This window comes from Sus scrofa, chromosome 13 (genome assembly GCF_000003025.6).
Source record: "Sus scrofa isolate TJ Tabasco breed Duroc chromosome 13, Sscrofa11.1, whole genome shotgun sequence".
Classification (NCBI taxonomy): domain Eukaryota; kingdom Metazoa; phylum Chordata; class Mammalia; order Artiodactyla; family Suidae; genus Sus; species Sus scrofa.
The window spans coordinates 117,847,398-117,873,137 of NC_010455.5; the positions used below are offsets into that span (position 1 = coordinate 117,847,398).

At 40.2% G+C, this 25,740-nt stretch overlaps 1 protein-coding gene and 1 long non-coding RNA gene across 23 annotated transcripts in view; one reads left to right on the forward strand and one right to left on the reverse strand.

Annotated features, from left to right (window-relative positions):
- PEX5L (peroxisomal biogenesis factor 5 like) overlaps positions 1–25,740 on the reverse strand; it is a 256,185-nt gene that overhangs the window by 15,199 nt on the left and 215,246 nt on the right. For all 22 annotated transcript variants that reach the window (XM_003132551.6, XM_005670010.3, XM_021071222.1 and 19 more), the window contains 4 exons: positions 8,345–8,461; positions 5,359–5,502; positions 2,192–2,262; positions 644–841 (listed from right to left, as the gene is read on the reverse strand). In XM_003132551.6, the coding sequence (XP_003132599.5) occupies positions 644–841; positions 2,192–2,262; positions 5,359–5,502; positions 8,345–8,461 (530 nt within the window). The remainder of the gene's footprint in view (positions 1–643; positions 842–2,191; positions 2,263–5,358; positions 5,503–8,344; positions 8,462–25,740) is intronic.
- Positions 8–20,701, forward strand: LOC106505754. Its single transcript, XR_001300453.2, has 3 exons — positions 8–708; positions 1,588–1,622; positions 20,622–20,701. It is a non-coding gene; the product is annotated as an uncharacterized LOC106505754 (long non-coding RNA).

The following is a 25,740-nucleotide window of genomic DNA, read 5'->3' on the forward strand; positions in this document are numbered from 1 at the left end:
AACTTAGCTTTGTAATCCAAATAGTCTAAACATAAGTGATTTACTGTCATGTTCTCTGTTCCAGAAGAACATTCTATACTGGAAAAATCTTGCTTAAAACAGCTTAATGAGAGGAGTAGGAATACTGTATGTTAAAAATACCTGCTGATTTTCATGAAATATTTTGTTGTATGCAGCTAAGACTGCTAAGTAAGGTTTTCACAAGGAGAGTTCCACTGACCCTATGATGCTGATGTGGAAAAGCCCAGGGCTAAGCTTCCAGGGCTTCAGTGAGAAAGAATGTAACAGCACAATTTAGTCCCAGAATAAAGGACTTTTCTTTTCCTCCATACTTAATTCTTAGGCTTACAAAACTTGGCACATTGGTATTTACTATAACTTATTTTAGGTTAATTATATGTCCAAAGCATTTGGCTTGGATACATGGCACTCAGATAAACATCTATGAGCGTCCACAATATAGGTCATGTGTTCAAAGTTTAGCTCTGTTCTCAGCATCAATCTTTGTAATCAGTGCTGCCCTTCCAGCAGAGTGCTGTCCTACAAACCATCCTGAAATGAGTGGTGGTGGAGCCCTGAGGCTTGCTAATTGCCCTGAAGATGATTAACTGTGTACAGGGATATAATATAATGAGAAGGATACCTATCAACTGGAGACTTAGACATTCGCCGGGTGAGGCCTGGAGAACTCTTCTTGCTCTTCACAAGGTATTTATACTTGGGATTTTGCTTAATCCAGTTCTTTAAGGCTTCACAGGCATCCTGCTGATGGCCAGTGTTAGTGTAACTCACAGCCAAGGCCATCAAAGCTTTTAAGTTGTTGGGCTGCAATTCTAAGCACCTGAAAGAAGGTAAAATAAAAGCCAATGTCAAATTTTTTGGAGCCAGAATCAGTTCTAAACAGTTCTTTAGAAAACTTGAAGTTTTTATTAATTAAATGGTGCAAAAGCATTGCTTAAGTTAATGCTAAGGCTCTGGAAAATACCATATTTATCTAAATGAAATTGAGACCTATGCACATTTTTAAGAAAGTTAAAACTCAGCCTGATAAGAGCTAGGTTTGGTAATTTTAAGGAAATGGTTAAAAAGTATAGAACACATGCTAATCCCTGCAGGTAATTTATTAGTAGTTAGTTTATCTAATGAGAAGTAGGGAATAGCATTATTTTAATGCTGCTCTACTATCAATTTATTAAATGTGTCTTATCCACAAAGAAAACTGACTTGAACTGAATTTAGACATTCAGAGATGAAATAACACAGAGTGTTTCTAAAAGGAGGGGGCATTCTCCATTTTTCCAGACTACTGATGTTGGTTTGGAAGGCACAGGCTATAGTTTCTGTCCTTCCTGCTATTCCACTGGCCTCTTGCAAGGGCTTATCAAACTCTGATGTACATAAGAATCACTGTGGGATCTGTAAGATGAAGATTCTAATACAGTGGGCTTTGGAGGGTGGGCTGAGGCTATGCAGGTGTGACAAGCTCTCAGGTAATGTGGACGCCGGGAGTTCCTGGATAGATTTTAATTAGCAAGCTCTAGTTCTTTAGGAAGAGATTTTATAATATATATAAATATTTATTTGTAGGAAAGAAAATGAAGAAAAAAGTGAAAATCTATCTGGTAAGGGCTATTTTTCCAGGATTTTTAAAATAGTTGCTTTATAATGTTCTGTCAATTTCTGTTTTATGGCAAAGGTTCCAGGGTTTAAACAGGTGCTCTAATCAAGTAAGATGTGATGCTACATCCACCCAAAGTAGTCTAGACCTTTAGTCAGGGGCTCAGGATGCTGAAACTATCTTAGGAGATTCTCCATAAACGCATGAAGATAACATTACATTGAGATTATTTTGAGTATATTTTTCCTGGAAAAAAAAAGCTTTCAGAGTCTGTAGAAGGCTAGAAAGTTAAAAAGGAACTATTGGTTCAGTGAGTCTATTTTTTGACTGCTTTTGACCTAGATTCTTTTGTGCCAATGAAGGTCAATTTGTAAATGGTAAAATACTGCAAAATTTAGGAACATGATTTCTTCATAAGTTCTTGTTTTCTAGAGCTAAGTTATATGTGGCATCTCGGCACTTATCCTGGTCAAATGCTTCACAATGTACTTAAGGGTCAAAAGACAAATCTGAAACAAGAGTCCCTTAATAAATTTCCAGTAAGCCCATGATTTTGCACTTAGCTTCATCTACCTCTGGAGGGCGACAATAGCTGCTTGTTCATTCTCATTCTCTGCCTGGGTTATCCCAAGGAACTGCCATGCCTACAAAAAAACAACCAATGTCAACATCGCAGGAGGAAGATTTAGTTGGTGTTTACATGGGACAGATTCCTCTGTGCAGAGCAACCTGTCTTGGATGTGAGAGTCTTGTAAGAGGGAAAAATATCACATGCGTTTCTTCAATCAAACTGTGACATCCGGGCCAAGAGTCATTATTTACAAACTCTCAGTATTTATTCTCTCTGTGGCCCATGGAAACCTCTGAGTTTGAGATTTCATGATACTAATATCTTAAAACCAAAAGATAAATGTATAAAAACTGTGCATTTGTCAGGAAACGAGGTAGAAAAATAACTCAGAAATGTAGCTAAATAGTCTAAAGTTTACAATAAAGACTCTTGAGACATAGAAAATGAAATTAGTTGGTATAAATGAAAGAGTCAAGCAGTTCTTAGAAGTGATAACAGGAAATTTAGGAACTAGGGGAAACAAAACAAAATGGACCCCTCTACAACATGTCCACCACTTAATATAATCCGTTTTAAAAAGCATAAAAGACATACAGTGCAATGTGACACATACATAATTTTATAGTGTACATTTACACCTTATATTACTTTATCAGAACTTTCATGTTTTTATAAAATCCCCTACTTATAATTTTTAATTTAAATTTTGTTTAATGAATATCCCATTATTCCCTCAACCAATTGGCTTATGGCTGTATGTTGTATCCAGTCCTTTGCTATTGTCATCAATGTGAAGAATATTTTCAAGCAGAGAATGTTTTTCATATCTGGAATGAAAAATTTTAATGTAACAAATTTCTACTTATATACTTACAATAACAGTAATTCTCATATCATTACAGAGCAATATGCATCAATAAAACCTCTTGCTACACACCATTGTCCTAAAATTTGCTGGGATGTATTGGACTCTTAGGGATTTCAAAAGGTTTGCATAACTTTCCCACCTTTGATAATTGATGCTATGAACATTTTAAAGTGAAACTGTATAAAAATAGGAGTTCCCATTGTGGCTCAGTGGTTAGTGAATCTGACTAGGAACCATGAGGCTGTGGGTTTGACCCCTGGCCTTGCTCCGTGGGTTAAGGATCTGGCGTTGTCCTGAGTGGTGGTGTAGGTCCCAGACTCGGCTTGGATCCTGCATTGCTGTGGCTGTGGTGTAGGCCAGCGGCTATAGCTCTGATTTGACCCCTAACCTGGGAACCTCCATATGTTGCAGGTGCAGGTATAGAAAAGACAAAAAGACAAAAAAAAAAAACCCCAAAAACCTATATAAAAAAATATAGCGTCATCTTAAAGTGCTGTAAAAATTGTGTTGGCTTTTCCCCTCATAGGTTATTACACATACCATATAAACTCAAAATACTGATTATCCCTCCCTGCTCCCCCATGGATATCAGTGATTCTTTTTAATCTTTCAAACATATACGGAGCAGCATCTATTTTGATTTCATCTTCCATACATCTTAGAATGCTTTTTAAGAAACGATTGATGAAACTATCTTCCTCTGGGGGCATCTTCCTCTCCTTTGGGTGTGGTGTCATTTTCACTGTTCACAGACCATCCGTTATCTTAGCCTCGGGGTCTCCATTGATTTAAAAGCCCTGGGTCCTTGACCAAGATCCATTAATTACCAAGTGTTCTCATTTTCTCAGTTATGAATCTGGGATAATAATGTATACTCTTTTTTTTTCCACTTCTCAGGGTGGTTGTGTCAAATGATGTATATGAAAACACAGAGCATTTAGAAATGTAATATGACATTATTTTGTTGGTGGGGGGGATTGTCGTTTCCTATTGATGAGATGACTTTCTCTTCTACAATGATAGATCTTTTAAAAATTCCAACATTTTGTTTCAGAATTACAACTCTCAAGTCAATTATTTCTTAGTCATTTTGACTAACAAGATAGTAGGGGCTTTCACTAGTAATCAGTTTACTTGTTCTTTCTATACCAACTAAGTATAACTGATAATAATAATGAAGGTTAAATATTGATGCGCCAGGCACTGAACTATTTCATTTGCATGTACTAATTTAATCCTCATAGCACCCAATGAGATAGTTACAATTGTGATTTCTATTTTATATGCAAGGAAACTGAAGCTTAGAAGGTTTAAATGGCTTGTCTCAGATAACATGGCTCCTGGCTAACGAGTGGTAGCGCAGGGATTTGAACCCACATGGTTAGGATAGCAGAGCCTAAAAGCTTAACCACTATTCTGTACTGCCTGCTCAGCAGTGCATATAAATTTCTTCAAATTCCTCTGGGAATATCCCTTATATGATGTTTCCTGAAAATTATCCACAAACTAAAAAAGAAGCCTTTATACCTGGCCAGTATCTTATTATAGGTATTTGTAGGCTGGGAAACTTAGTGAACCAAGATAAAACTGTTGCAGCCTCTTTGGTGGTCTCCCAGCCTCCATCTCCAATCACCTTCCTGTCTCAGAGAAAGGGGCTTTTCTAACATGCAAATCTGATTGTGTCTGTCTCTCCCCTAGGTGGTTCCCCAAGGCTTTTAGAATGAAGTTCAAACTCTTGCCTATCTCTTCTTGCCTCCTCTTCTGCCATTGTCTCTTCCTCTCTCCCCACAGACCCAAAGTTTCATGTCCTTCGGCCCCACAAGCCATTCCCTCTTAATGACAGCTGGACTCTCCTGCAGTTTTTAATCCTTTCCTTCAAAACTCAGCTTTGGATTCACTTGTGGCGGGTGGCTGGGTCAGATGCCTTGCTCTCTGCTCTCCTAGCATCCTGTGCAAACTCTGACATTGCTTTTATTACATTGCACTGAGGTATTTACTTGTCTTTCAGACTCATCATGCATCTGTCCTTTCAACTCTTTGAGCCTCCAGGTTGGTGGTGGTTGTTTTTCATTTCTTGTTCCCACCCTTTCTTTTTTGAGCATCACAGGCACTGAAGATTTGGTTAGAAAGTAAATACTTATTTGATAACTTTCAAATACATATCAGACCAAGCCAGGTTAATTCCTTTGGGGACCTTTACTTGGTGGAAAACGCCACCCAGCAGAGTCCTGTGCCACCCACTGCCCCTTGTTGGCACAGGAGGCCCCTTTCTGAGCCTGGCAGGATGAAGGGAAACAACACCTCTGCATCTGCGGGGTCCTGAAGAATTGCTGCCTCCATGAAGAGGATGGTGACTGGCAGGTCCCCTTCTTTCAGCCTTTTCAAGCCTTCTTCAAATGCTCCAGGCCAGTCCTTGAAGGGATTTTCAGTGTGAAAGTAATATCCCTATAACACAGAGAGGGGCCAACACAGATCTATGGATTTTTCTCTTCATGGTTATATTCAATCAGTTCATTTTGAATTTGAATTTAATTCATTTTATTTATTTACATTAATTTCAATTAAATTTCAATGGTTTTTTTCTTATTATGACTGTAGAACATTTTCATTCTGGAAATGTTAGATCATATTATTTTATCATCAAATAATATAAAAAGAAACTAAAAGTTACCCATAATGTCCCAACCTAAATATGATCATTGCTAGTATTCTGGTTTGTTCTTCTTCTCTCTTTTTTTTTCTTTTTAGGGCTGCACCCATGGCATATGGAGGATCCCAGGGTAGGGGTCTAATCGGAGATACACCTGCCAGCCTATGCCACAGCAACACCAGATCTGAGCTGTGTCTGTGACCTATACCACAGCTCACAGTAATGCCAGATCCTTAACCCACCGAGCGAGGACAGGGATTGAACCTGCAACCTCATGGTTCCTAGTCAGATTCATTTCTGCTGGGCCACTACAGGAACTCCACTATAGAACTCTTTGTTGTTCTGATTTTTTTTCTTTTTGTTTTAGCCATTTCTTCCCAAGATTTAAAAAATACTGACTTCCGGGATATCTTTTTGCTAAATGCTGCCACTCATTCCCTTGAAATGTTAACACCACATACTGTACTTCTGTTTATGTACAGTGGCCCTTTGGAAGGCTACAAATTACTGTAATATCTAAGGCTTTTTTCGCCTTTTACTTCTCAGATCAGTTTTTGCCCCACTGGAAGGGCTATATCTCCCCACAAAGAATGCATGTTTTAAAGTTATAGATCTTTTATTGCAAAAATTTATCAGAATGTACAAATAATCTTCTAGTATTTTTTTATGAGAATATAAATTAAATCAATATGCTCATACTACATACGTAGGTTTGTAGCTTAAAATCCAGTTTTACTTATTAAAACTATATTATGCTAAAAATTAGCCCTCTTTTGATGGAATTTATTTTCAATTTTTTTTGTTAACATAAATGAAGCTACAGTGAAAGCCTCATGCTCAAAACTTTGCATATGACTATTACCTCAAGATAGACTTCTAGAAGGATTTCTTAGGCTAAAGACTATGAACTATTTGAGGCCCTTGATATACATGTAGTTGAACTGTTTTTGAGAGAGTCTGTCCCGACTTAAACTCACATCAGAAATAGCAGAGCTTCCCCTCGTGGCTCAGTGGTTAATGAATCTGACTAGGAACCATGAGGTTGTGGGTTCGATCCCTGGCCTCACTCAGTGGGTTAAAGATCCGGCGTTGCTGTGAGCTGTGGTGTAGGTTGCAGTCGTGACTCAGATCTCGAGTTGCTGTGGCTCTGGCGTAGGCTGGCGGCTACAGCTCTGATTAGACCCCTAGCTGGGGAACCTCCATATGCCTCCGGAAGCGGCCCTAGAAAAGGCAAAAAGACAAAAAAAAAAAAAAAAAAAGAAAAAAAATAGCAGAGCTATCATCTGTTGCAACCTTGGTAGTGGGTTATCATAATATCCTTCCAGTTTATAGATATAATTAAGCTATCTGTTGATGTCTAGTCTAAGGTTTTTAAACACATCACATGGAGACCTTCATTCTCCACAGAGACCTTCATTCTCCACAGGTGCTTAGAAAGACAAAACCCTTTGTCAAAATCCAAGGGATATGACCAAGCTTATGTAATGATGATGAGGCCTGGGAGTGGGAGCTCAGGGCCCTCGGCCATCCCTCCCTCAGATGCACGGATTATAGCCCAGAAAGTGCTGTTCCCCATCAATGTTCTCTCTTCTCACTTACTCTCAGTTTCTTTGTGGAAAATATAATGATTTTTAATGAGATGGTTGTTCTGATTTTATGAGATTGCCTGGCCTACTGTGGGACAGAAAATACTGGATGGAGGAAGACATTTTAATGATGACATAGATTGCTAATCCCTGAAGATCAGAGACTGTTCATCAAAGTCCCTGCTGTTGAGAGCAGAAGAAACACTCCGTAAATATTTGTTGAGTTGAACTAAGTATCATGGAAGTTATCCAAAACTGAGTATGACTGAGAATTCCTCCACCACGAAAAAACTATAACATATACGTATACACCTATTCCCTGTGTAAGAAAATTCCACATCTTTTTCTTTCAAGTCATTTAAATTTATTTCTCAAGCGTTTTCTTTTTTCAAGTGTTTTTAAAAGCATAAGTCCTAGAGCGACTGAGACTAAATGGATAATCTGGCTGATTATTCACTGTACTCACACAATTGCAGGAGCTCTTATCAGGGGGAATGTTTCTGAGGAATCTCCTTGGGACTTGACCTGGTTGTGTGAAGGGCATCACTCCCACTAAGTTCTTTGCCAGCTGCAGAAAGCCCACCTGTGAACTACAGCCCTAAGTCCCCTCTCACTCTCCTGTCCATTGCTATCACTTCTGTTAGCTCATCCACACAGCTCACATGACAAACTGACAAAGCATATTGTGGGATTAGCCCAGTTCTTATTCTAACCTACGCTCAGTATTAGTTTAGTAACTGGCCAGCCATCAGGATCCAAGTTCTGGTTGGCTGCCAAATGGTCTGTCTTAATATTGATAAAAATAAGGGTATCCATTCCAGCTTTGCTGCTTTCACACATTGGATGATTATATTGTTTTCATCTACCAGAATTTCTTCTAGGTCAGACTGACATTAAATTGTCTGCTTAATTCTTGGATTTTTTTTTTTTAAACTTTCTTTTTTTCAAATTTTTTTCACAATTTTTTTTTTTACTTATCTACTAATTTATAGGAATATGATCCAAAGATTTGAGAAAACTGGTCAGCATATGTATGAAGAGAAACGGTTACCTTCTCGCTAGCTGAGATTGTAACCTGGTTCTGGGCTTCTTGGTTCTCTGATATCCAGTTCCTCCGGGCCATTTCTTCCCATTCTGCTTGCATCTTGTCCCAAAACTCTGTATCTGACTAGGAGACAGAGAAAATGAAGAGAGATGGATTTAAGAACATGCTATATCATTAGGTTTATTTCCAGAACAACTGTTTTCCTCAAAGATCAGAATGAGTTCTAAGAAGGAACTGGCCATCTCCAATAATATTCATGGTTGAAGAGCTTTTGGAAGGCATTCTGTGGTTAAAGAGTCAAATTGGATTAGCTGTGACTTTCTCCAGCAGGAAAATATTCACCATCTGAGGAACCAGGATCATATAAACCAAATTCAGCTAAAAACTCATTGAACAGCTCCAAGCATGGGTACCACGCACACATTTTTAGGAAGGGCACTCTTTCCTAGAGTTGCTCCTAGGCTATGAAGTATTAGATAAATTGCTTTGGGACTGGCTGGGCAGCGCCTTAGGGAGGCAGCCAGCCAGGGACAAGGGAGAGCAACATTGGTAGATAGTACTCTGTGCCGAACACTGTGATAGGAGAAAACTGAGCCTAGAGGGTATGGTCATAAAGCTAGGATGGCACAGGATCTAAACCACAGTGGCTTACCAAGCCCACACTCATCACCTTACAGTGAACATGGCCTCCATGTTAAGGAATGAAGGACCCTAGCTTTGGATGTGAACTCAACCGAGTCCTCTTCAAGCTCTTTTCTATGGCAGGATGGTTTTTTTTTTTTTTTTTTTTTTTTTTAGATATTACTTTGCATTTTTCTCTTTATAACTTTCCTTTATGTCTTCCAAAAGGGAAACCAGTCCATTTGTTCTTCTTTACTTCAGGGGAGGTGTGTGTTCCTCTACTAAAGCAGAATTTTCCAGCAAAATCTAACTCTGGTTGGCTTCCATTTTACTAAGCCTGAAGAGAGTATGTTAGGTGTCTTGGGGGGAGGGAAACGAGCAAGTATCTTAGGAAGGGAACTTTCTGGGGTGGGAAAAGAGAAGGAGGGTAGTGGGTTCTGAGGTGAGTGGGAGATGATGCTTAGCTTTTAGGTATTTCTCTGGCAAATTGGCCTGACCTCCAAGAGGATGACAGAGGGTGTGCTACTCTGATACCCACATGGCAGAGAAATAGAAACTGGATTTCAAGGAACCAGGTAGAACTTGGTAGCCAATGGCAGTCAGTATGACAGACAAGAGGGTGGAGACTTGTCCCTGTTTTCTGGCACCACAAAAGTCTTCCATATTCAGTGCCTGAAACTAAGTTACCTGCCAATTTGGTAAGAGATATGCTTGGGCATTCCGTGAACATCTCAGTCTGGGACTGAAATCCAATTTATCTGCAAATCTCAATTTCTATGATTCTAAATCTTACGACTTGTTGACATCTCACTAAGGTTGTTATTCACCTTTTAATCTTCCCAGGCTCACCATCTATCCCACCCTCATGCCTGGGTGGTGGTAGTTATGTGGTGGGACCTCTTTTTCAAAGTTTCTCTGAATGATAATTATAAACTTACTTCTTTTGAATACAAACATGCAGGGGAAAGGGCCAGCCCAATGTGATTAATCCAGGCTACTAAGTAAATAGTATCTCTTTTTCCTCTTTCTTTATTATATCCAGAATACTCATTCCTACCCCAGAAATGGGTCTGTCCTTTCAGTAGAGGTCTCTCTCCAACAAAGGCTTAGGTCAGAGGGCATTTGACAATATAAGTCTGGATACTAGAAACCCATGAAATGGCCCCCACTTATCCAGGTTAGGGTTTGGAATACAATTCAAAATTTCTTTTTCAGTGAGTCTTTCTAGTAAAACACCAATTATGCAAACAGAATGATTTCAGATATACAACAGCTAGGTGAGAGATGAAAAGGAAATACCCTATCCTCCTTAAGAATAATCCATCTTTGAAAAAAGCAATGATGAATAATGTTTTTCTTGCCTTTTTAGTTTTTCTGCACTTCCTAAATTTTCTCTAAGTATGCACTTCTTTTATAATTTTAAAAAGGCCAAAAAACAATGAGATGAAAGGTTATCTTTCCTTCATTAAATACCATGAAACCTGTACATTTAGATATAAGGAAATTCATTTTCTTGAATAGCCTTTCACAGATGTAGGTTCAGCTTCTCTGCACAGAAACAAAGAGAAATCTATCAAGTGAATTTTATAATGTTTACTGACTTTCCCAAGCCCCCTGATGGGTGATGTGAGATGCCAACGGCTTCAGTACTTTCTGAGGCAGTTACGTTCCCCTATTGAGATTCCTTACAATCTAAAGCTATTACGAGTCTTTTGAATGAAAGAATGAGGAAGCTTTTATAATGTGTACACCTAGATTGCAAAAGTCACCTTTCCTGCACTTTCAAATTAGAGCAGTAAATGCATAAATAAGAGCTGTGGAAAAAGAACCTCATTTGAGGTGGGACTGCCAGGCTCTAATTTAATGAGATACACCAGGACTGACTGTTACCACTTAGAATAAGATCTGCTAACTAATTAAAGTACATAGCACAGTTTCATTTAATTACAGAAGACTACTTTTAGCACAATCAATATTCACCCAGTCTCAGAATCCAGACTTCATTCACGTAACAGCAATTAACAGTGCTTCTTTTTTTCTATTCTAATCAATTTCAGAGAAACCTGAAACATACTTGAATTTTAAATATTTTAGACATGACTAAGGGGATTTTATGTATTGATGATTTTCTTAGCTATCGTGGGATTTTGGTAGATTGGTAGTGGGTAACAACATATCTGCTTACACCAGAAATGAACTATTGTTTGCAAGCCATTTTCATTTTAAAAATAGCTTTTTGATTACAACAACTGTAGATCTTCATTAAAACCATGGGATCTGCAATATGGTGGTTAAGAACAGAACCTTTCTCTTCACATGGATCTGTGGACAAATTTTGGTTCCATCACTGACCTTCTTTAAGTCCCTAACCATCTCCAGGCCTCATTTTCTTACCCTTAAAATGAAGACAGACTAATGATCTTGGTTAGTCATTACTAGGGCTAAATGAGTGTATCTATGCATAAAGCATGTGGTAAACGCTCAATAAATGTAGGTGTGCTTAGTAGTGTTTTTGTACCACTGGAAAAAATATAAATGAAACAGGAGGCAGGATCAAGATGGCAGAGAAGTAACACATGGCACTCAACTTCTCCCACAAACATATCAAAAAGACCATTTACTTGTAAAACGATTCTCAGAGAACATCTATTGAATGCTGGCAGGAGACCCTAAACCTCCAAAAAGGGCAAGAAACCCTCCATATAACCAGGTAGAAGAAAAGGAAAAAATAAAAGAGAGAGAGAGAAAATGAATCAGGACTCCTGAGAGGGCACTGTGAAAGAGGAAAGGAACCCACACCATGGGAAGCCACCTAACTGACAGGGAGATCAACTGAGATAGAGGGACCTCAAAGTTTCAGGAAAAAGCACAGCAGCTGGACTGAGGAGGGCAAAGCAGAGAGCTGTACAGACCATTGCTACCACCTCCCAGGACACCACAGCCTGAGATGCTTGGAAGGGGGCTGTGTGCTGAGATTCAGGCTCCAGAGGTCAGTTCCAGGAAGAGGACAAGGGTTGCTGTGGAGGCAGTCTGAAGGGCTGGGGAGCAAAGCACCACAGCTGAGGGAACCAGGAGAAGGCCTAGGCCCCCAGGAGAAGCAAGGCACCATTGTTGGGGAAGGCAAGAGGAGGAGGGGTGGGCCACCATAGGAATATCTTTCTCTGTGCAAACGCAGACTCTTGGAGGGCAGGGTATGGGTGGCGAAGCACCTCTTCTATGGGCTACAGGCAGTGGGGAAAAACCACAGCAGTCATCTCAGACTCCAGAAGTAGGTGTGGCCTGCTACCACTAGGGGTCTGTGAACAGGCACCACCTGTGACTCCAGTCACCTCAGAGATTGTCACAGAGGAGGACACTGCAACTGAGTACCATCCATTGTTCCTCTCACACCCCACTGCCAAATGCTCCAGGTGCCACTTACACCTGCCTGAGGATCACTGCCACTTCCCAGGGCCTTGCAACTAAGAGCAGCCTGTGCCAACTTCCCACAAGTCCTTGCCACTGTCAAGGTCCCAGCAACCAGGCACTGCTCACTAGCCCTCCCCATTGCCTCCATCTCCCTGGAAGCACACGCAGGACCTTATCAAGTGGGTAACAGCCTGCACACACTAAGGAAAGAGACAGCAAGCATCCAAACAAAAGCAGCCCTCATGCCAAAAATAGTAACCCTTTACAAAATATCCAGGGTGCTCTTATATATAAATAGCCCTTCATGACTACAGCAGTTGCTTTCCCTCAACTCACAGAATAAGAAAAATATAAGCAAAATGAAGCAGCTCAGGAACCATGCCCAGTTAAAAGAACAGGAGAATTCCCCTTGAAGGAGCAAACAATGAAACAGACCTCTGCAGTCTGTTAAGCCAGCACGTTCAAAAATAAAATAGTGAAAATACTGAAGGAATTAAGAGCAAATATGAAAGAAATAAGAATAGATATGAACAGTAATACCGATCACTTTATAAAGGAACTAGAAAATATAAGGAAAAGCCAAGAAAAATTATAAAATTCATTTGCAGAGATGCAAACTGAGTTAAAGGCACTGAAGAGCAGGATGAATAATGCAGAGGAATGAAATCAGTGACTTGGAAGATAGAATAATGGAAATCACCCAATCAGGACAGCAGACACAAAACCATAAAAAAAAACACATGAAAGCAATATAAGAGATCTATGGGATAATATAAAGCAGGCTAATCTACACATAACAGAGATTTCAGAAGGAGGAAAAAGAGAAAAGAGGATCAAAAACATATTTGAAGAAGTTATGGCTGAAAACTTTCCAAATCGGAAGGAAACAGATATAGGAAGCAGAGACGGCCCCAAACAAGTTGAACCCAAACAGGCCCACACCAAGACATATTGTAATAAAAATGGCAAAAGTTAAAGAGAGGATTCTAAAGGTGGCAAGAGAAAAACAAGGAGTTAATTATAAGGGACCCCCCCTTTCATAAACAATAGAAATAAAAACAAGAATAAACCAATGGGACCTAATCAAACTTAAAAGCTTTTCACAGTGAAGGAAGCCATTGAAAAAAAAAAAAAAAGACAACCTACAGAATGGGAGAAAATAGTTTCAAATGACATAACTGACAAGGGCTTAATTTCCAAAATACACAAACAATTCATATAACTCAACAGCAAAAAAACAACCCAATTGAAAAGTGGGCAGAAAATGTCTCTGAAGAGACATTTCTCCAAAGAAGACACACAGATGGCCAACAGGCATATGTAAAAATGTTCAACATCATTAAGTACTAGAGAAATGCAAATCAAAATTAGAGTGAGGTACCATTTCACACCAGTCAGAATGGCCATCATTAGCAAGTCCACAAATAACAAAGGCTGGAGAGGGTGTGGAGAAAAGGGAATCCTCCTGCACTGCTGGTGGGAATGTAAATTGGTACAACCACTATGGAAAACAGTATGGAGGTACCTCAGAAAACTAAATACAGAACTGCCATATGACCAGCAATCCTACTCTTGGGCATATGTCCAGACAAAACATTCATTGAAAAAGGTACATGCACCCCTGTGTTCATTGCAATACTATTCACAATAGCCAAGATATGGAAACAACCTAAATGTCCAAAGACAGATGAATGGATTAAGAAGATGTGGTACATATACACAATGGAATACTACTCAGCCATAAAAAAGAACAAGATAATGCCATTTGCAGCAACAAGGATGGAACTAGAGCCTCTCATACTAAGTGAAGTAAGTCAGAAAGACAAATACAATCTATGATACCACTCATATCTGGAATCTAATATACGTCACAAACAAACCTATCTACAGAAAAGAAACAAACTCATGGACTTGGAGACTAGGCTTGTGGTTGTCAAGTTTACAACTACTAACATTTGGAGTGGATAAGCAGTGAGATCCTGCTATATAGCACAAGGAACTATATCTAATCACTTGTGATGGAATATGATGGTGGATAATGCAAGAAAAAGAATGTATATACGTGTATAACTGGGTCACTTTGCTGTACAGCAGAAACTGACAGAACATTTTAAATGAACTATAATGAAAATTAAGGAGTTCCCATCATGGTGCAGCAGAAACCAATCCAACTAGGAACCATGAAGTTGTGGGTTTGATCCCTGGACTCGCTCAGTGGGTTAAGGATCTGGTGTTGCCGTGAGTATTGTGTAGGTCACAGATGTGGCTTGGATCTGGCTTTGGCTGTGGTGCAGGCCAGCGGCTATAACTCCAATTCGACCCCTAGCCTGGGAACCTGCATATGCTGCGGGTGAGGCCCTAAAAGGACCAAAAAATAAAATTAAATTAAAAAAAAAAGAATGAAACAATCACTCACAACCTCAAAGCTCAAATACACATCTGTGAGTATTCTGGTGATTTAATTTTCTGTATATACATTATCTACTTCTAGATAACCTTTCCTCTCTCTTTTTTTTTTTTTTTGACTTTTTAGGGCTGCACCTACAGTATATGGAGGTTCCCAGGTTGGAACTGTAGCTGCTGGCCTATATCACAGCCACAGCAATGCAGGATCCATGCCTAGTCTGAGGCCTACACCACAGTTCACGACAATGCTGGATCCTTAACCCACTAAGTGAGGCCAGGGATTGAACCAGCGACCTCATGAATACTAGTTGGGTTCTTAACCCACTGAGCCACAATGGGAACTCCCCTTCTGCATTTAAATCTTTCCTTTCTACCTAATTAGTCAAAAATAAGAGCAAGGTTAAAAAGATTATTGCAAAAATGGACTATTACATGGCAATTAAAATGATATTTATGAAGAATTTATTATGATACGGAATAGGCCTTGAGTTATGTTCCTTAATGTGTAGTATGATCACAATAATAGAAACAACAAACAATATGTTAGGAGAAAATGACTATAGAGGAAATACACCCACAGTACTGAGTTCATGGGTTGCGATTATGAGTAATTTGCCTATCACTGTTCCTTGTGCTTTGCAACACTTTCCAAGTTTTCTATTGCTAGCTTGTGTTATTTTAATGAAAAAGAAAGATTTGGTTAAAAAAGCTTACGTCTTTTTAGTTTCAATTCCTCCATGATGTTTTCTCCAAAGACCTGACACTAGAGCAATCTCTTACCTCTCTGAATTCCAATACCGATATTCCTGATCAGTGGTTTGGAAGAAAAGAGATTAAGGGCTAGAAACTGCCATCATCCCTTTGAACTTGAACAAGTCATTTATACCCATCTGTACCTTTTTTTTTTCTTCTTTTTTTTTTGGCTATGCCCATAGCATTCAGAACTTCCCAGGCCAGGGAATCGTTAACCCACTAAGCGAGGCCACACCACAGCAGTGACCCTTGTCACTGCAGTGACAATGCCAGATCCTTAACCCGCTGTGCCACAGGAGAACACCTATACATCATTTTTTGTCATCTGTAAAGTGAAAAGACTGGCTTTGTGTAGATTGACTTAGAACATCAGAATAAGGGGGAAAGGAGATCTTAATCCAGGATCACATTTTTTTCTGGAAGAGGGCTTCTATCCAGTTCACTGATCTCCAAAATTATACTCTAAAGCATTTCTCTAATAGTATATTTGACATTTTTCCTTTCACTTTTTGATTGTAAAACTAGTAAATAAAAATTTCTATGAGAACCATGACAAATATTAACTAATATATAAAGAAAATAAGAAATTTTACTTAGAACCAGGGAAATTTTAAGGGATAGCAGTATATTATCAGCTCCCATTCATCAGTATATTTTGGTCATTCTTGAGTTAGAGTTCCTTCCAATTTTGTGGTCAAACATAATTGTCTATTAGAAAGATCCTGGGGTTGTGTTGTGAAGGAACTGGTTGATGTGAGTTTACATGTCAATTCTGTCTGTGAGAAGTCTGACTTCCCTCTTTCTCTGTTTAGACATCCATTGATTAACAGTCACTGGATCAAAACTAAAAAAAAAAAAAAGACCCACCACCAAACATGGTGAGGAATGAAAATCACTAAGCAAGTTTGGATAAAGTATTTGCCATGATAAAAAAATTTTGTTGAAATGAAACTATATGCAGATGAGTTAGGGACCTCATTGTCTTGGATCTAGTAGCCCAGCCTGGTGAAGAGTGGCAGAAATGTCTTCTCTCATCACTTGCTGACTTACAGCTCAATATTAGTGGAGGAGTCCACATGGCTGCCCAAAGAACATATTCAACCCAAGGCTGCAGTGAAAGACTGTCCAGCACCCTGATGAAGGATAGGAGAGAATTTTGATTGTTCAGAATTAGTTTGAGCTCTGGGTATAGCCCTGGGTATCCCACACAGTTAGGGTCATTGGTAAACTGGAGTCTCCTCAGGCAAGAGTGGATGGGTAGGAGTAAGCCTGTTTTTGAAGCAATTAGCCTGGTAAAGCAAGGCTGAGAGGGGTGCTGAGCGCAGAGCAAGCAGTTTAGCTTTGTTTTTGCAGACAGCAGAATTAGGATGAGAGAAGGGCAGTACCAGGGGGAAAGATTTTTATCCACTGCAACATGAAGCTACCTGAAAATGGAATGGGCTGCTTCTTCCTCAGAGGGATGGGTTCCCCAGAATTAGAAGTCTTCAGAAACACAATGACCAATGTGAGGAGTGCTGTACAGACAACTCATAGGTCAGTTTGACCTAATGAATTCAATGATCTCTTACAAGCCTGAGTGTCTTTGCTTACAGTGTTATTAATGAACTTTTTCCTTTTTATGGCTGCACCTGTGACATATGGGAAGTTCTGTTAAATTGGAACTGCAGCTGTAGGCCTACGCCACAGCCACAGCAACATTGATCCAAGTCGCATCTGTGACCTACAACTGCTATTTGCGGCAATGCTGGACCTTTAACCCACTGAGCAATGCCAGGGATCAAATGCACATCCTCATGGACACTACATCAGGTTTTTACCCACTGAGCCCCACAGCAACTCCCTGAATTGATTTACTGAGTCAAACAGGAAGATTTGAGATTAATAAAATCTCTATGAGCTAAGAAATGGACCTATCATGCACACCCCTTTCTCAAGCTCAACTGTATAGTGAAGAAAACAGATGAGCTTTGGCATCAGGTGGAACAGGCCAAAACCCCGGCTATGCTTCCTGGGAAACCAAGTGGGGTCCTGTGGAGCTCCTGGGCACAAAGGCCTTTCTGTTTCTCCATTTCTTGTTTTTAGGAAATGGGTCTCATTCCTCCTCTGTGGCCTTCTCTGAGTTCCAAGGGGTAGGTTCAGAGAGTTGCTGACTGGGGAAGAGAGGGGATTCAAAGACAAGGGAGGAGGAGCAGTAAAACAAACAACAACAACAGCAACAACAAACCATCAATAGTATAGCCTTGGGGCAAGGTTCTGGATCCCCCTCAAGGGATATACATAACATGTAGGCATCTTATACACCTAAAAGAAAAGATTATATTCCTTTTTTTTTTAAGAAATGGATAGCTTAAAATTTAACAGCTTGGAGCCCTTTCCTTGTGTTTCTCCCTTATTTGATTGCACCCTGACCATAATCATCTGTGAGCTAGAGATTATGCACTCGAGGCACAACTGCTTTGAATCAGAGATTATGCTAAGCACCTGATGTTTTTCAGGAATTTTCCTAGTTTGTTCTTGTCTCTGATCACTATGCCCTTTTCACAAGTATTGTTATTCTAGGAAAAGTCAGGATGCCATAACCCAGAAGACCATCACCAGGATCACATTGAGATCTGATATCAGCTTTGATGACTAAGAGTCCCTGAAAGAAAGAAGAATGCATGTTTGCCCCCAACCCAGAGTCTTATATGAAACTCTGTTTTCCTCCTTTTAGACTATAAAACTCCTGGAAATTCTTCTCCAAGGGAGGGCAGAGTCTTTAAGGCATTAGCCTGCCATGGCGTCCTTTGACTGGCAAAGCAATAAAAGCTAATTTTTTTCCTCCTTCAGCCAAAACTCTGTCTCCAAGTTTTTATTTGGAACCAGTGGACAGAGGCTGAGTTTTGCCAACACTTGTCACCTGATTTTTGGCAATTTAGTCCACCTCTTTAACTCAGTTTCCTGGTTTGTAAAATGTAGTCTCTTAATGTGGTTGTGTGGATTAAGTGAAGCAATGTATGTAAAGTGCTTAGAATCTGTAACATGTAAGAACTAAGGAATCGGCAATTGATGTTGTTTTAGATTTGAAAATGAGAAAGAATATTTCCAGGATGGAGGATATAATCCCACAGACTGTAAACTGTGGTTCAGAAGTGTTTAAAAAAATATATTGGTACTAGCACTCAAAGATTTTCTGGTTGCCTCTGGGTTAGTTGCACTTCTTTGTTTAATGGAGTAACCATCACTGCCAATGTCAGCAGGCAGGACAAACAGCCTGAGACTCTCACCCAACAACATGCCAGCCTTATACCTGCGGAAATGTGGGGAGGAAAAACTGGAAATGATGGGAGAAAAGGAGAGAGCATAGGAGGCTTGAAATAATTCAATACAAGGCTTGAGCAGGATGTCAGAGGCAACCAAGGGCCATTTCTAACAGAGAATCTACACAGATCTCCTGTTCTTTGCTTCACCCGACAAGTGGCAAAGAGGAATGGAATATTAAAGCACAATAAGCAAAGCCTATTGTCCAAATGGGTAGGGGTCACTTTTGAAAAGGCTTTTAGCGTATTCATTAGCAAATGAACGCCTCCCCAGAACCAGAATTTCATATGATTATCTGTTTGTGGCTCCAGTCATATTTGCATTCACAATAAAGAACTGTTCTTAGGGTGCCTTGGAATGAGGTTTGGCAACTAAGCCTGGGGTTGGCTTGGTCTTGGGAACACTTGAGGCTGATTTCTCAGAGGCTGCTTACTTCTTGCAGGCTTCCTGGCTGCTCTTTGGGCCCTGAACAGCCAGAGACTATAGGGCTGCTTTAGCACAGGCTTGGGGAGATGTGGAGGACCCATGGGTTTGAGGCTTATCTTAGGTTCCGAGCGACAAGTCACATGATGAAGGTGGATAGCTGGAGTGTAAGTCGTGAGGGTTGGCTTTGCTTCCTGCAATGCAAGTACCTGACTATGTTTGCTTAGTTCAAAGCAGTTCATCCTCTTCAAGTTGGCTATCTTGACAAACACATCACCGGCCACAAGACTAGCTAAGGAGCCAGTCTGTGCCCAGCCACCTCCCTCCTCGCCTTACTTCCCAGGTTCCCTTATTTTAGATTTCTTTGTTGCTCTCAACAATTGACCATTTGGGAGGTTGTTTTTGTTTTTGTTTTGTTTTTCCTCTTTCTGAGCTTTAAATTCCTGCTCATGTTTTAAATTCACCAATAAAGACTGAGGCCTTGAAATCTTAGGTCTTCATTCTTGACCCCAATAATACGAGAACTCCAGGTCCAAGTTGTGCTCTTTCTCTGTGACTTCACTGTGTGGCCTCAGGTGTGTCATGTAGTTTCCAGGATCTGTAAGTTATAAATCTTTTATTTTTCTTTCAGTTTCCTGGTGGTTACTGCTGAGGGCATCTTGCAACCATTATAAGAACCACAAGGGCTAGTTCAGCCACAACACTGAGATGGGCACAGAACAACACTGAACTGCAAGCATTGTGACTCGATTCTAGAGGGGTTTTCTTCTGCTTTAGCCATGTCTACAAGTAGGGAAAGTTACTAGGAAACTCCCTACTATTTTTAAAAACTAAGGCATTAGAAATATGTGCTAAACCCAAACTATATGTTTATGCTTACATCATGGCAATATTAAACAAAACATCTAGCTGTGGATGCTACTTTCAAGAAGCTCAGGAGTTCCCATTTTGGCACAGTGGAAATGAATCTAATATTCATTAGGATGCAGGTTTGATCCCTCGCCTTGTTAGTGGGTCAGGGATCTGGTGTTGCCATGAGCTGTGGTGTACATTGCAGACATGGCTCAGATCCCTAGTTGCTGTGGCTGTGGTGTAGGCTGGCAGCTGTAGCTCTGATTTGACCCCTAACCTGGGAACTGTGAATATGCTGTGAATATGGCCCTAAAAAAATAAAAACAAACAAACAAAACAAAAAAACAAACAGTAGCAGCTCACTGTCCAAATATAAGATATAAATTAAAAATAGAGGTAACTGTAATTCAGGACAGGTTGAAAAAATGTTGTAAAAAGAGAAAAAGTTACTTGCTCAAATCACATTTTTATTGGTAAACAGAAGATCCTGATTCAAAGATATTTCATTCTTTCCTTTCAGGGCAGATTGCATCTTCCAAAATGGCTACAATAGCATTTCTGGTCCCCCATTCTCTTCAGAGTTTTGCCACACTAGAGGTGGAATCTACTGCTCTGAACACTTGCCTTGACAAACAGAATGGAATGGAAGTGAACCGGTGTACTTCTGAGGCTAGATCCTAAAAGGTGATACAGCTTCTGCTGCCTCTTTCTCTTTCTGGCCACTCAACCTTAGAAACTAGCTGTCATGTTAGAAAGAAGCCCAGGCCTCAAAGAAAGGCCACCTGTAGGTATATTAGCTGTCAGTACTAAGGTCTCAGGTGGCTACCAACATAAGCCTTCTGACATGTGAGTGAGAGCATCTTCAGATGATTCCTTCCACCCACCCCCTCTGCTGCCACGCACCTTCAGATGATTCCCTCCACCCACCCCCTCTGCTGCCACCAGCCTTCAAGCCACCTCGTGGAAAAAAGAGCCATTCTTTCTGAACGTTAACCAAATTACAGATTTTGAGTAAAATATTGTTGCCTTCGGCCCTAAGTGCTGGAGTAATTTATTTCACAGCTAGAGTAATTGGAACGTATTTTAGGTCAGAGGACTGGAGCAAGGAAGGAGGATGAGGCATGGAGAAGGGACCTTATGATGGGCCTTCCTCAAAGGATTGACAGGCTAATGACATGTGGTGGCATTTTCTCAAAAAGCGTTCTAGGAACAAAGAGTTCTTTGGTTAAATGAGCTTGAGAAACTTTGGGTTAAAAAACAGAGGCTGCAAATTGGTGGCCTACAGGGTAGGTCTAGCCAAGAGTCATGTTCCCGCATCTCTCCGTCCTAGATATGAAAATTTTACATCAAAACTCAGATTTCAGAAATTTAATATCAGGCCCACGTGTCTAAAAGCAGCAACTCTCAGGCAATGTATGTGGTCTCCACTTTATCTCAGTCACATAAGATCACACCCTTTACCTGCCTTGCTTCTGGAGGTAACTCAATTGGCGACTTCTAGATAAAAGTGAGCAGTTCCTTTCTGCATGACTTCTGCGATCTTCTGTAATGCTAATGCATATTTTAAATCTCTAAGAGGTGTATATAAGCAGTCACTCCTAAATGTAACTACCTTGAAACTCCGTGTGTGTGGGTATGTGTGGGGGGTGTTAGGGTTCTCTAGAACATACCTTGTAAAATGCCAATATAGAGACCCAGAGCATCAGCATCTGAAACAGAGCTCTTTGGTTGGATAAATTTGCTGTATCCTGAGAAGCTATCAGGGATAGGAATTCACAACATATTGCTTTTCCGTGATACTTTCCAGGGAGACTCATCTCCAATTAGCCAGTAGGTTCTCTGAGTCTTACATCTGCTGTGTGAATCAGAATTCAAGATTTTGTTGCTGTTGTTGTTCCAGAAAGTAAAATGAAACCCAGAATGTGGAGGGAAGAATTAAAGTAATTTTTGTATGTTTTTGGGAAGACAACTCATTTGAAGCATTTATCATTTCAATACTAACTAGTGATTTAAAATGGCCTTTGAAACTACATATAATTTTGTATACAGATTGGACAAAGATTGGAAGAAACACGAAAAAAAAAAAAAAGGAAACAGTTAATTTATTAGCGTAGTGGGATTTCGAAGTAGTTCCTAATCTTCCCTCTCCCAACTTTCTGATTTCCTTTATTATTATTTTTAAAAATAACTTAAAGAAAGGAAAATCTTTGATAAAGGAATTATTTTCTTGTGACCAACAACCTAAGTTCCATCATTGTTTCAGGTCCTATAAAACATGTAGACATTCTTTATATTGAGAACAGAAATTAAGAGCAAGAGTTGCGGCATTTTACACTTGGTTAGAGTCCTTGATTCACCACCTTCTTATGGTGTGACCTTGAGTACATCACTGAATCCCTCTTTGTCTCAGTAAAATGTCCCACAGTAAAATGGGAGTAACACTCACATGATAGGGCTGCCGTGAGCTCTGAGTAACATGATGAGTATCAAACACTAGGCTCAGAACATGGAGCCCACCCAGGGCAGCATTAGAACTACAACTAAAGCAATATTAGGATGGCTAGACATGTACACTGGTTCTTTTTTCCACTTTCCTTGGCTGCAGGGCAAGGCCACAAGAGAGATCAGTTTAGAAGCAATTTCTTTTATAATAGTTTTTCCCAGTGATAAAGAACTTATCTTGCTCTATCTAATACCCATGTAGACACTGCTTTTGTGGCAGTAATCACTCCCTCCCCTGTCTTGTCAGGATATTTAAGGGCAAAATATGGAGGCCAGTCATTTTGACAAGAAAAGTCAGATTAAAAATTCACTCACTGAGTGGTGATCAAGATGGCGGAACAGAAGATGTATAGCTCACCTCCTCCCACAAATACATCAAAAATACATCTACATTTGGAGAAACTCTCACAGAACACTCATTGAGTGCTGGCAGAAGATCTCATACACCCAAGCTGCAAGAAATAGCACCATGTAACTGGGTAGGATAAAAAGAAAAAAAAAAAAGGAGTAGGGATGGGGCCTGCACCCCTGGGAGGGATCTATGAAAGGGGAGAGATTCTCTCAGCTTGGGAACCCTCTTCACCAACACGGAGGTCAGCTGGGACTTACAAGGATCCTCAGAGACTCAAAGAGGGTGTAGCAACTGGCTTGTGGCAGGCAGGTCTGAGAGAGAAGAGCACAGATGGTTTGGGCCACCTCGCTGCACTTCCCAGCCAGAGATGCAAGTCTTCCGGTGAGTGCAGTGGCTGAGTGCTGAAAGTCAGGGTTCAGCAAACAGACCCAAGGAAAAGATTCCGTTTGGCTATGCAGAGAAAGCCCAAAGGCTCTGGAGTGAGGTCTGGGCTGCGGGGGTGTGCCCAAGTCCACACGAGAAGCCCCATAGTTAATGAACATGCAAAGGGAGAGGGAGGGACCTGCCACAGCAGTCTCATTCTCAGCTTGCTTTCAGTGGGATGGTGATGCCATGAACTTGGGGTGTGGAAATGCTGGCAAGTTGCTCACTCTTAGAGGCAGAGCTGAAATCTGAGCTGATTTATGGCAGGCACACAATGTCAACAAATTAATGCCTGTGGCAGCACTTAGGGGACATTCAGGCTGATTACCGGTGTGCCTTTGCAGGATTTATGGGCTTGCACATGCAGAAGTGGGGCCAATTACCTGTATGCCCACTGTGTAATGGGGCTAAGGCCAATGCCAACAACAGTGTACTTTCTTAGTGCATGCACCAGGTGAAAGGCTACATCACAGAGCACATGGCCTGGGGAGGAAAGTGTGGTGGCTCCTTTCTTAGCAGGAGTGCTCCCATCCCCCTACCTCACACCACAGCTTAGAACTGGAACTGGGGGCTTCTACTCCAACAACTGGGGAGCAGATCCTGACCCCTACACCCACAGAGCAAAGAGGAGGCCCTGTCCAAAATCCAGGGTAGGCTCTGGTTGCCACAACACCAATCTCCCCCCCCCCCCATAAAGTGATCATGACCAGCACACACTGAGGAAAGTATGTCAGGCATCCAAACCCAAAAGAGTCCTTGTACCAAAAATACTGGACTCACTCAAGCTACAGGACATTTTCACATAAAAACAGCCCTTCAAGACCACAGTAGATAACTATTTCCCCTAAGTTCATACAGTCAGAAAAATATAAGTCAAATGAAAAAGCAGAACTACTTCCAATTAAAAGAACAAGAGAAATCCCCTGAAAAAGCAATGAAATAGACATCTTCAGTCTACTAGGCCCTGAGTTTCATAAAGGAGGTAATAAAAGTGCTGAAGGAATCAAGACAGACTATCAATAGAAATGCAAAACATTGTAACAAGGAATTAGAAGCTATAAAGAAGAGCCAGTCAAAATTAGAGAGTGCAACTGCTCAAGCTAAAGGCAAAAAACAGCAGACTAAATAATGCAGAAGGACAAGTAAGTGTTCTGGAAGAGAATATAATGGAAATCACCCAATCAGCACATCAGATAGAAAGATAAATGAAAAACAAAAAATGAGGAGTTCCCATTGTGGCTCAGTGGAAAATAATCTGACTAGTATCCATGAGGATGCAGGTTTGATCCCTGGCCTCACTCAGTGGGTTAAGGATCTGGCATTGCTGTGAGCTGTGGTGTAGGTCTAAGATGAGGCTCAGATCTGGTGTTGCTGTGGCTGTGGCATAGGCCAGAAGCTACAGCTCTGATTCAACCCCTAGCCTGGGAACCTCCAAATGCCATGGGTGGCTCTAAAAAGACATTAAAAAAAAAAAAAAAGAAAAGAAAAGAAAAGAAAGCAAGACATGAGACCCATGGCATATATAACTATGTCAATCTATGCATAATAGGGATCCCAGAAGAAGAAACAGAAAAGAAGATCAAAAATGTATTTGAAGATATTATTGTTGAAAACTTCCCAGACCTAAGGAGGAAAATAGATATCCAAGTAAAGGAAGCACAGAGGGTCTCAAACAAGATGAACCTAAAGAGACCCACACTGAGATGCATCATAATTAAAATGGCAAAAGTTAAAAAGAATTCTAAAGGCAGCAAGAGAAAAACAAAGAATTAATTACAAAGGAACCCCAATAAGGCTAGCAGCTGATTTCGCTCCAGAAGCATTGCAAGCCAGAAGGGAGTGGCAAGATACATTCAAAGTCCTGAAAGGAAAAAACCTTCAACTTAGGATACTCTAACCAGCAAGATCATCATTTATAGAAGAAGGGGAAATAAAGAATTTCTCAAACAAAAACCAAAAGAACACAGCAGTATCAAACATATCCTAAAAGAAATACTGAAAGTTCTTCTTTATATAGTAGAAGCTATGGGGAAGTGACAATCACAACAGGATAGGAAAATACATAAAAGGATTATATAGATCACTTAAATAAGCCAGTACATAGATTAAAAATAAAAGCAATTGTGAAAGCAATTATAATCTCAATTAAGAGCAAAAGGATAAACATGAAGATGTAAAAGAGAACATCAAAATCATAAACTGTAGTGGAAGGGAGTAAGAAAACCAATTTTTTAGAATGTGTTTGAACTTACATGACTACCAGTTGAAAGCAACAGATATAGTAATGGGTTAACATACTTGAGAACCAGGGTAACCATGAAACTCACTGAAGTGGGTATAGAGAAAACCTATCAATATAGTA